The sequence below is a fragment of the Aquarana catesbeiana genome, linkage group LG06 (assembly GCF_042186555.1).
Source record: "Aquarana catesbeiana isolate 2022-GZ linkage group LG06, ASM4218655v1, whole genome shotgun sequence".
In the NCBI taxonomy this organism is placed as follows: domain Eukaryota; kingdom Metazoa; phylum Chordata; class Amphibia; order Anura; family Ranidae; genus Aquarana; species Aquarana catesbeiana.
Genome location: NC_133329.1, coordinates 5,617,053 through 5,629,530, shown reverse-complemented (window position 1 = coordinate 5,629,530; position 12,478 = coordinate 5,617,053). Strand labels below are relative to the sequence as shown.

Sequence of the window (12,478 nt, the reverse complement as noted above, 5' to 3'; positions counted from 1 at the left end):
TTTTTTTTGTCATTATTCAATCACTTATGACAAAAAAATAAAATATTCAATGGGTTCAACATGCCTCTCAGCAATTTCCTTGGGGTGTCTACTTTCCAAAATGGGGTCATTTGGGGGGGGGTTTGTACTGCCCTGCCATTTTAGCACCTCAAGGAATGACATAGGCAGTCATAAACTAAAAGCTGTGTAAATTCCAGAAAATGTACCCTAGTTTGTAGACGCTATAACTTTTGCGCAAACCAATAAATATACGCTTATGACATTTTTTTTACCAAAGACATGTGGCCGAATACATTTTGGCCTAAATGTATGACTAAAATTTAGTTTATTGGATTTTTCTTCTAACAAAAGGTAGAAAATATCATTTTTTTTCAAAATTGTCTGTTTTTTTGCCATTTATATCTCAAAAAATAAAAATCGCAGAGGCAATCAAATACCATCAAAAGAAAGCTCTATTTGAGGGAAGAAAAGGACACAAATTTTGTTTGGGTACAACAATGCATGACCGCGCAATTACCAGTTAAAGCAGCGCAGTGCCAAATTGTAAAAAGTCCTCCGGTCATTGAGCTGCCAAATGGTCCAGGGCTGAAGTGGTTAATGACATCCCAGTCTTAGTCCGTAGGGTTCAATATTGAGTTGGCTCACCCTTTGCAGCTAGGACAGGTCAGGACTCTGTGCAGGCCAGTCAAGTTCCTCCACCCCAAACTCGCTCATCCATGTCTTCATGGACCATAGGTCCATGCCGCGCCGAAGGGGGGGTGTTTGCGCCCCCCCCCCCCCCCTAAAAAAAAAAAAACAGCCACCACTGCATGTGGTATTATCTTTATTTAGACCTCTGTTTATTTATTTGTCCTACAGTAGTGCAGAGTACTCGTCTACTGCTCTATTGTCTATAACTATGATTGAGCCCTTCTAATCTCCCTCCTTCTATCGTCACCATTCTTTACCAGTTTACTTTTTAGCTGTCATTTACATGATTAGTATTATATATTTAATTGTTGTTTATCATTATTTTGAAATGTAGGACTACAACTATCGCAGTTTCGGGGAAAGGAACATTCAAGGTCCACATGGCTTTGTATAATGGTAACTTCACAACTCCATACACGGGATCAGAAGCTGTCATGTCCACAGAGGAATTATTGTATGTTGGAGTCTTCTTTCTTGGAGACACATCTAATTATGTTCTGGTGATGAAGAACTGCTACGCCACCGCAACAAATGATATGAATGACCCACAAAAATACCAGTTCTTCCAAAGCAGGTAAGCTTAGAAGGTCTGTCTACCAGGGAGGTGCGGTGAGGTGAGCGGCTGGTGAGGCACTGGCTATTATCAGAGCCAGATACACACGGGTTACATACACCGTGATCGTTAGAGTGAGAGCGATAATTCTAGCACTAGGCCTGCTCTGTATGTAAATGTTTACAGCGTCACCTATGGAGATTTTTAAGTACTGAAGTTTGGTGCTATTCCACTAGTGTGCGCAATTTTAAAGTGTGACATGTTGGGTATCTATTTACTCGGCGTAACATCATCTTTCACATTATACAAAAAAATCGGGCTAACTTTACTGTTTGTTTTTGTTTTTTTTAGGGTTGTCCCGATACCGATACTAGTATCGGTATCGGCACCGATGCCGAGCATTTGCCCAAGTACTTGTACTCGGGCAAATGCTCCCGATGCTTCCCCCGATACCTAGAGGACAGCTGTGATCGGCGCGTGGGGGAGTTACAAGATTCTCCCCCAGCGGCTTTCACCAGCTTTAGTGACATACAGCGGTGATCGCTCACAGCTGACTGTCACTGCATCCTTCTCCATGCCCCCTCCGTTCCTCTGTGCCTCTCCGCTGTCCCCCTCCGTTCCTCTGTGCCTCTCCGCTGTCCCCTGCATTCCTCTCTCCTTATCTGTCCCCCTCCGTTCTCCCCCTCCCGTCCTCTCTCCTTATCTGTCCCCCTCCGTACTCCCCCTTCGTTCCTCTCTCCTTATCTGTCCCCCTCCGTTCTCCCCCTCCGTTCCTCTCTCTTTATCTGTCCCCCTCCGTTCTCCCCCTCCGTTCCTCTCTCCTTATCTGTCCCCTCCGTTCTCCCCCTCCGTTCCTCTCTCGTTATCTGTCCCCCTCCGTTCTCCCCCTCCGTTCCTCTCTCCTTATCTGTCCCCTCCGTTCTCCCCCTCCCTTCCTCTCTCCTTATCTGTCCCCCTCCGTACTCCCCCTTCGTTCCTCTCTCCTTATCTGTCCCCCTCCGTTCTCCCCCTCCGTTCCTCTCTCCTTATCTGTCCCCTCCGTTCTCCCCCTCCCTTCCTCTCTCCTTATCTGTCCCCCTCCGTTCTCCCCCTCCGTTCCTCTCTCCTTATCTGTCCCCTCCGTTCTCCCCCTCCCTTCCTCTCTCCTTATCTGTCCCCCTCCGTACTCCCCCTTCGTTCCTCTCTCCTTATCTGTCCCCCTCCGTTCTCCCCCTCCGTTCCTCTCTCCTTATCTGTCCCCTCCGTTCTCCCCCTCCCTTCCTCTCTCCTTATCTGTCCCCCTCCGTACTCCCCCTTCGTTCCTCTCTCCTTATCTGTCCCCCTTCGTTCTCCCCCTCCCGTCCTCTCTCCTTATCTGTCCCCCTCCGTACTCCCCCTTCGTTCCTCTCTCCTTATCTGTCCCCCTCCGTTCTCCCCCTCCGTTCCTCTCTCCTTATCTGTCCCCCTCCGTACTCCCTCTCCCTTCCTCTCTCCTTATCTGTCCCCCTCCGTTCTCCCCCTCCGTTCCTCTCTCCTTATCTGTCCCCTCCGTTCTCCCCCTCCCTTCCTCTCTCCTTATCTGTCCCCCTCCGTACTCCCCCTTCGTTCCTCTCTCCTTATCTGTCCCCCTCCGTTCTCCCCCTCCCGTCCTCTCTCCTTATCTGTCCCCCTCCGTACTCCCCCTTCGTTCCTCTCTCCTTATCTGTCCCCCTCCGTTCTCCCCCTCCGTTCCTCTCTCCTTATCTGTCCCCCTCCGTACTCCCTCTCCGTTCCTCCCTCCCCCTCCTCCTTCCTTTGTGTATGGAGAGAGTCAGCTGACTCTGTCCATTGACATAACTGAAACATTGTAATCTCCTGTGATTACGATGTGTCAGTTTATGAATGGAGAGGAGCCGCTGTCTTCTCTCCATTCATTCTCAGTGCAGCTGAGGCTGCAGAGAAAGGGACTGGGGAATCTCTATCCTCAGTCTATTTCTCTGTCTCGTAGGGGAGATATCAGAGGTCTGTTAAGACCCCTGATATCTCACCAAAGCCCCCCAAAAGGGCTGATTAAAAAAAAAAAACAAAAAAAACAATAAAGAATAAAAAAATATTATTGTAAAAAAAAAAAAATTGTAAAAAAAAAAACAAAAAAAAAACACACACACATACAACGTTCACCCCCCCCCCAAAAAAAAATAGCAAAAAATAAAAACTGTCACGTGACATTAAAAAAAAAGTATCGGTAATCGGTATCGGCGAGTACTTGAAAAAAAGTATCGGTACTTGTACTCGGTCCTAAAAAAGTGGTATCGGGACAACCCTAGTTTTTTTTATTCATGTAACAGTTTCTTTAAAAAAAAAAAATCCTTAAATTACCATAAGCAAGTAATATACAAATAATTATTATATATTGTTTTTAAGGTAATTTTACTTAAAAACAAACAGAAGTTTGAAGTTATAATTTCACAGTAAATAGATAAATAATAAATGATTATCTTATAACATATAGTATAATAATATATAATATATGATTTAGCTTGTACTTTTTCATCAGAAGATTCTCATTCTCCCTCTAAACTGTGTGAAAAAAACATGGGATTGTGGGTAATTCTTATACACATAAACTCATGCTTTTTCCTTCTACCAGGGCAGGGCTGGAAGGGAGTGTTTGTCTTTTAGACACACGCCCTCTTCTATGACACTGCAGTAAGAGGCGTGCCTCCGCTGCAGCATTTTTATTGGACAGCTGGGACCAATGGTACTTTACTATTGGTCCAAGGCTCCAAGCTGTCCATTGAGCTCAGTGCCTCTGACAAGAAGTGAGGAGAGGCACTGTGAGCTCATCCTCTCAGTCTGCTGCAGAGTGTGCCAGTTTGTATTTATACTGCCCGCTCTGTATGTAGCTTCTGACAGGCTGCACATGGAGCCCTGTATCTCCGGAACCATAGGTCGTAGGAGCCCCAGTGGTGGGGTAGGACTTCAGCTACCCAAATTTGGGGTCTTGTTGATGCCAGGTCACCGAGCTACGACCCTCAAAGCTTGACCGTTATTTTTTTTTTATGTTCATGGCAGGTGAGGCTCTGCCTCATCTGCCTCCCCTGACTGCATGTCCCTGCCATCTACTGATACCTGACATTTTCTTCTCAATGACCGGGAGTGGTAGATGAGGGATCTGTGAACCAACCTTGGTTTACTTCTGTAAAACATGGGCAGCAGACTGGGATCCCCATAACAGATGAAAAAGGAAGAAAATATTAGAAACATGGGTACAGAGCTCTCTCTACCAGTGTCCAGAGACAGGAGAAGCTGCTGGATGGTTCAACCCACCTGTGTCCATCCAAAACGAAAGCACCAGATCTGTTTGGCCTTTCCCTTTACATATGAACCATTTTTGACATTGTTCGTTTCCCGAATAAAAGATTTTAGTACAACGTGTATGAAATGATTATCAGTAAAATATAACTTTTTTCTCACTTTTATTTTCTTTAGTTGTTCTAAGTTCATATATTCAATTTTAAGTCTTTGCGAGAGCGGTTCTTCCAATAAAGGACGTTTTCTTGTGTCGCTGTTCAAGTATGTTGGAAACAACAACCGCGCATATGTACATTGTGCTGTGAGCCTGTGTGACATCAGTAATGGATCCCATAGCCATGTAAGTAGGTTTTGAGCTGTAGAAAGAGGGTAATGCCGCGTACACACGAGCGGACATTACGGCAGACTTTGCCCGGCGGACTTTTCGATGTACTTTCCGACGGACTTTCTGAATGAACGGACTTGCCTACACACAATCCACCAAAGTCCGTCGAATTCGTACGTGATGACGTACGGCCGGACTAAAACAAGGAAGTTCATAGCCAGTAGCCAATAGCTGCCCTAGCATGGCTTTTTGTCCGTCGAACTAGCATACAGACGGCGGACTTTTCGACCGGACTCGATTTCAACGGATAAATTTTAAACAAGTTTCAAATCTAAGTCCGTCCAACTTTTGAGAAAACAAAGTCCGCTGGAGCCCACACACATCGAATTGTCCGATGAAATCCAGTCCGCCGGGCAAAGTCCGCCGTAATGTCCGCTCGTGTGTACGCGGCATTAGAGCATCAATTAAGAAAAATGAGGGGAATAACTGTGCTACAGTGAAATACATAAACAATAACAATTATAGCCACGATTCATCTATGTATCACAAACACAGTGAAATTAAATAAGAAAAAAAGGGGGGTTGAATCGCGCTAAAACAGATTGGTGATCATACACATCATCACCAAACCAAATATTTAGAACTAAGTGAAGAGTTCCCCTTTAGTGTATACATAATATACAAAACACATGTCAAATAAATAATCAATAAAAAAATAAAATGTTCAAAGTGATAATAAAAAGTCCATGTATCCGCCCCTGGATGATGTGACTCTATCACGAAACGCCGCGTAGGGCAGAGCGACGTGTTCTCGTCACCTCCCATTGCTGTTGTTGTTTCCAGTAGGATGGGCTGTCTGTGAGCTTCCGGACGGTGCTCCAGACTACACTACATGCCTACTATTGTCTACTAACATTACCTGTCAGTGTGAACATCTTTAGCCTGACCCTGCAGTCTTTGATGTCCCATCTCAGTATAAGGTCTCTGATCCATTGGTCGTGGTTCGAAGCAGTATTAATAAACAGCTTTCTCTGATCCTCTGTAATGCCCCGTACACACGGTCGGAAATTCTGACCGTGTGTGGGCTCCATCGGACATTTTCCATCGGATTTTCCGACACACAAAGTTGGAGAGCAGGAGATAAAATTTTCCGACAACAAAATCCGTTGTCGGAAATTCCGATCGTATGTACACAAATCCGACGGACAAAGTGCCACGCATGCTCAGAATAAATAAAGAGATGAAAGCTATTGGCCACTGCCCCGTTTATAGTCCCGACGTACGTGTTTTACGTCACCGCGTTTAGAACGATCGGATTTTCCGACAACTTTGTGTGACCGTGTGTATGCAAGACAAGTTTGAGCCAACATCCGTTGGAAAAAATCCTAGGATTTAGTTGTCGGAATGTCCGAACAAAGTCCGACCGTGTGTACGCCCTATAACGGGGGATCATGAGTTTCTGGTAAGCGGCCAGTCTGATTTCCCGGTGGTGGAGCAAGCACGCTTTTTTCTTCTCACAGCAAGAATTTATGTTTTTTGGAACTTTTTTAAGATACATTCATATCACTTGGGTGATTTGTTTTTTATACATGGACTTTTCATTATCACTTTGAACATTTTATTTTTGGATTGAATATTCATTTGACATGTGTTTTGTATATTATGTATACACTAAAGGGGAACTCTTCACTTAGTTCTAAATATTTGGTTTGGTGATGATGTGTATGATCACCAATCTGTTTTAGCGCGATTCACCCCCCCTTTTTTCTTAGAGCATCAATAACACATGCAACAGTGCAACAATGAGACATACACTCAAAATGATGGCCTCTCCTCCAGAGTGATGGCTTTTATTGTCTGAGGCTGGGTTCACACTATCGCCGCATGTGGCTTCCAGCAAGGGTCCGGTGCGCCCCCGTTCAACGTTTCAGGTCCGATTTCAGCCCAAACTTTTGGCTGAATTCGGACCTGAGACAGACGAAAAGACTGTGCAAATTTGCACCGGAATTTGCGCCTGCAGGTATACCATCCTCTACTCTTCGGGGAAGGCTTTCCACAAGATTTTTCTGTGGAAATTTTATCCCATTATGAGGTCAGGTACTGATATTGGATGAGAAGACCTTGCTCACAACCCATGTCCCAATTCATCCCAAAGGTAATCAGTAGGGATGAGGTCAGGGCTATGCACAGGACACTTGAGTTCCTCCACACCAAACTGGTCAAACCATGCCTTTATGGAGCTGGCTTTGTACACAGGGGACATTCATGCTGGAACAGAAAAGGGTCTTCATCAAGCTATTATCATAAGGTTGGAAGAACAATTTTCTCAATATCTTTGTATGATGGAGTATTAACAGGACCCTTCACTGGAGACACCTAAACTCCATCATCGCAGGGTGTCTATGGGAATTTGTTCCCATCTGTAAGGTCAGGTACTGATGTTGGAGGAGAAATCCTGGCTCACCATCAGCATTCCAATTATTCCCAAAGGTGTTCAGTGGGGTTGAGGTCAGGGCTCTGTACAGGACATTTGAGTTCCTCAACACCAAACTGTACCATTGATTTTCTTCATAAAAGAAAGTGATAAGGTGTGACCTGAGCTCCATTTAGTCAGCTCATCAGCTTAGCTCTGTGATGTAATGTAAATGTAAAGGTGCAATTAGGACGGCTAAGATAGAACATGAAAGACACATAGCGGAGGAGAGCAAAAAAAATCCCAAGAAATTCTTTAAGTATGTAAACAGTAAAAAAGGAGGACAGACCATATTGGCCCCATAAAGAATGAGGAAGGACATCTGGTTACAAAGGATGGGGAGATGGCGAAGGTATTGAATTTATTCTTCTCCTCAGTATTCACGAGTGAATCGGGGGGCTTCAGTAACCAAAACTGCAGTGTTTATCCTCATGACACAACACAGGAAGCACCTCCATGGTTAACAGAGGACAGAATTAAAATTATGGGGCGTACACACGGTCGGACTTTTCGTTTACAAAAGTCCGACAGACTTTCGACGGACTTTTGGCAGACTTGAGGCGGACTTGCGGCAGACTTTCTTACGAACGGACTAGCCTACATACGATCACACAAAAGTCCGACGGATTTGTACGTGATGACTTACACCGGACTAAAATAAGGAAGTTGATAGCCAGTAGCCAATAGCTTCCCTAGCGTGAGTTTTTGTCCGTCGGACTAGCACACAGACGAGCGGATTTCTGGGTCCGGCGTAGTTACGACGTAAAGATTTGAAGCATGTTTTAAATCTAAAGTCCGTCGGATTTGAGGCTGGAAAAGTCCGCTGAAAGTCTGGGGAAGCCCACACACGATCGGATTGTCAGCCAGCTTTAGTCCGTCGGCATCCGTCGGACTTTTGTAGACGAAAAGTCCGACCGTGTGTACGCGGCATTAGACTTGAGAAACTTAACATTAATAAATCACCGGGACCAGATGGCTTGCATCCGAGGGTACTTAGGGAACTCAGTCAGGTGATTGCCAGACCGTTGTTCCTAATTTTTACAGACAGTCTATTGACTGGAATGGTACCAGCTGATTGGAGAAAAGCCAATGTAGCACCAATATTTAAAAAGGGCCCAAAATACATCCCTGGAAATTACAGACCAGTTAGCCTAACATCAATAGCATGTAAACTCTTGGAGGGGATGATAAGGGACTATATACAGGATTTTAGTAATACGAACGATATCATTAGCAGTAATCAGCATGGATTCATGAAGAATCGTTCTTGCCAAACCAATCTATTAACCTTCTATGAGGAGGTGAGTTGCCATCTAGATAAAGGAAGGCCCGTAGACGTGGTGTATCTGGATTTTGCAAAAGCATTTGACACAGTTCCCCATAAACGTTTACTGTACAAAATAAGGTCCGTTGGCATGGACCATAGGGTGAGTACATGGATTGAAAACTGGCTACAAGGGCGAGTTCAGAGGGTGGTGATAAATGGGGAGTACTCGGAATGGTCAGGGGTGGGTAGTGGGGTTCCCCAGGGTTCTGTGCTGGGACCAATCCTATTTAATTTGTTCATAAACGATCTGGAGGATGGGATAAACAGTTCAATCTCTTTATTTGCAGACGGTACTAAGCTAAGCAGGGCAATAACTTCTCCGCAGGATGTGGAAATCTTGCAAAAAGACCTGAACAAATTAATGGGGTGGGCGACTACATGGCAAATGAGGTTCAATGTAGAAAAATGTAAAATAATGCATTTGGGTGGCAAAAATATGAATGCAATCTATAGACTGGGGGGAGAACCTCTGGGGGAATCTAGGATGGAAAAGGACCTGGGGGTCCTAGTAGATGATAGGCTCAGCAATGGCATGCAATGCCAAGCTGCTGCTAATAAAGCAAACAGAATATTGGCATTAAAAGGGGGATCAACTCCAGAGATAAAACGATAATTCTCCCGCTCTACAAGACTCTGGTCCGGCCGCACCTGGAGTATGCTGTCCAGTTCTGGGCACCAGTCCTCAGGAAGGATGTACTGGAAATGGAGCGAGTACAAACAAGGGCAACAAAGCTAATAAAGGGTCTGGAGGATATTAGTTATGAGGAAAGGTTGCGAGCACTGAACTTATTCTCTCTGGAGAAGAGACGCTTGAGAGGGGATATGATTTCAATATACAAATACCGGACTGGTGACCCCACAATAGGGATAAAACTTTTTCGCAGAAGAGAGTTTACCAAGACTCGTGGCCAATCATTAAAATTAGAAGAAAAGAGGTTTAACCTTAAACTACGTAGAGGGTTCTTTACTGTAAGAGCGGCAAGGATGTGGAATTCCCTTCCACAGGCGGTGGTCTCAGCGGGGAGCATTGATAGCTTCAAGAAACTATTAGATAAGCACCTGAATGACCACAACATACAGGGATATACAATGCAATACTGACACATAATCACACACATGGGTTGGACTTGATGGACTTGTGTCTTTTTTCAACCTCACCTACTATATAACCAATATTTAAAAAGGGCCCAAAATACACCCCTGGGAATTACAGACCAGTTAGCCTAACATCAATAGTATGTAAACTCTTGGAGGGGATGATAAGGGACTATATACAAGATTTTAGTAATAAGAATGATATCATTAGCAGTAATCAGCATGGATTCATGAAGAATCGTTCTTGCCAAACCAATCTATTAACCTTCTATGAGGAGGTGAGTTGCCATCTAGATAAAGGAAGGCCCGTAGACGTGGTGTATCTGGATTTTGCGAAAGCATTTGACACAGTTCCCCATAAACGTTTACTGTACAAAATAAGGTCTGTTGGCATGGACCATAGGGTGAGTACATCGATTGAAAACTGGCTACAAGGGCGTGTTCAGAGGGTGGTGATAAATGGGGAGTACTCAGAATGGTCAGGGGTGGGTAGTGGGGTTCCCCAGGGTTCTGTGCTGGGACCAATCCTATTTAATTTGTTCATAAACGATCTGGAGGATGGGATAAACAGTTCAATCTCTGTATTTGCAGACGATACTAAGCTAAGCAGGGCAATAACTTCTCTGCAGGATGTGGAAACCTTGTAAAAAGATCTGAACAAATTAATGGGGTGGGCGACTACATGGCAAATGATGTTCAATGTAGAAAAATGCAAAATAATGCATTTGGGTGGCAAAAATATGAATGCAATCTATAGACTGGGGGGAGAACCACTGGGGGAATCTAGGATGGAAAAGGACCTGGGGGTCCTAGTAGATGATAGGCTCAGCAATGGCATGCAATGCCAAGCTGCTGCTAATAAAGCAAACAGAATATTGGCATTAAAAGGGGATCAACTCCAGAGATAAAATGATAATTCTCCCGCTCTACAAGACTCTGGTCTGGCCGCACCTGGAGTATGCTGTCCAGTTCTGGGCACCAGTCCTCAGGAGGGAAGTACTGGAAATGGAGCGAGTACAAAGAAGGGCAACAAAGCTAATAAAGGGTCTGGAGGATCTTAGTTATGAGGAAAGGTTGCGAGCTCTGAACTTATTCTCTCTGGAGAAGAGACGCTTGAGAGGGGATATGATTTCAATTTACAAATACTGTACTGGTGACCCCACAATAGGGATAAAACTTTTTCGCAGAAGAGAGTTTAATAAGACTTGTGGCCACTCATTACAATTAGAAGAAAAGAGGTTTAACCTTAAACTATGTAGAGGGTTCTTTACTGTAAGAGCGGTAAGGATGTGGAATTCCCTTCCACAGGCGGTGGTCTCAGCGGGGAGCATTGATAGCTTCAAGAAACTATTAGATAATCACCTGAATGACCGCAATATACAGGGATATGTAATGTAATACTGACACATAATCACACACATAGGTTGGACTTGATGGACTTGTGTCTTTTTTCAACCTCACCTACTATGTAACTATGTAACTATGTAACTATGACTTCATAGAGAACATCTTATACTGACGAACCCGTGCCGTTCATCCCTGTTTTCTTAATGGCCTTGTCTGTTTCTAGTGCTCCTGTGGTGGACCTGGAACCCCGCAGAGTTTTAATGTTACTCTGACAATTGGACCAATTAGGAGATCAGGTAAATTTGTGATTGGATACTTACTTTATTTTTATGCTTGACGATTTTCATCTGCTTAATGTATATAAGCCCCCCATAATATCAAAACTGCGTCTACAACGGAGGTTATTCCAAGAGGACAGAGGACTTGGAGCTGGTTATATGTCTCCTGGATATCACGGATTCTTTATAATGATAAAATAGATTAGGACCTAGACCAATCAGTGAGTATGAAATGGAAACCCTGATAGGGAGTACTCCCGATAGATTTATTTATTATCCCAGGTATTTATAAAGCACTGAGATTTTATGCAGAACTTTACGTATATATTATACATTCACATCAGTCCCGGCTCTCAAGCAATTAGACATGTGCAAAAAAAATTGTTTTGATTCGTTATTAACATAAATACCTTTGGTAACAGGTAAAACAAGAAGTGGTATGTTATACAGTAAAAACAACTGTGGTGAACTCTGGCTCTATCCCACGCTCATTTACTAAGGCAGCCATAACTGCTTGTGACTGATGACACGGTCCATGTGTCAAGCTGAAGGGAAAAGAGTGGCTGGCAGACATAAATGATCACCTTTTCCAAAGTCCTGTTTCATAAGAAGTTGCCCCCTGTGGACCACTTGTTCTTCTCGTTCTGGGGTCCTTAAAGTTGAATGATTAATCCCGGCCAGAACTGGGGTGGAATCTGTAAGTTGCACAGACCCAGCAAGTGTCCGGGGCTGTAAATGCAGCATCCTTAGTCGCCTGGTCTGCTTCCATGTGTGAGTTTTAATGTTAGTATGGCTACCTCAACAAGAACCTGGAAGGCTGAAAACAGCCAATCAAATTAACTTGGCATGCTTGATTGATTTACCTGCCAAAATAAAAACAAACTTCTGGCCCTTCAAATGAAACCAAAAGCTCTCTAATTCTCTACTATCTATATAAATATACACTCTTTTTATAGCTCACAGGCTTTGCTAAAACATGGAGCTCTGCTTCTTGAGCTGGTGAAAAATGATCCAATGACTCTGAATACAGAGTATCCTTCTGGGTGATAAACTGCATACTCGGTATGGGTATTACCATCCTCAGTATAAAACCGGGATCAAATCTACAAAAAATGGA

At 44.0% G+C, this 12,478-nt stretch overlaps 1 protein-coding gene across 1 annotated transcript in view; it reads left to right on the top strand.

Annotated features, from left to right (window-relative positions):
• The window catches only part of LOC141148140 (uromodulin-like), a 61,422-nt gene that overhangs the window by 18,241 nt on the left and 30,703 nt on the right, over positions 1 to 12,478 (top strand). Inside the window, exons 6-8 of the mRNA XM_073635327.1 lie at positions 1,025 to 1,264; positions 4,694 to 4,856; positions 11,307 to 11,379. Coding sequence (XP_073491428.1) covers positions 1,025 to 1,264; positions 4,694 to 4,856; positions 11,307 to 11,379 — 476 coding nt within the window. The remainder of the gene's footprint in view (positions 1 to 1,024; positions 1,265 to 4,693; positions 4,857 to 11,306; positions 11,380 to 12,478) is intronic.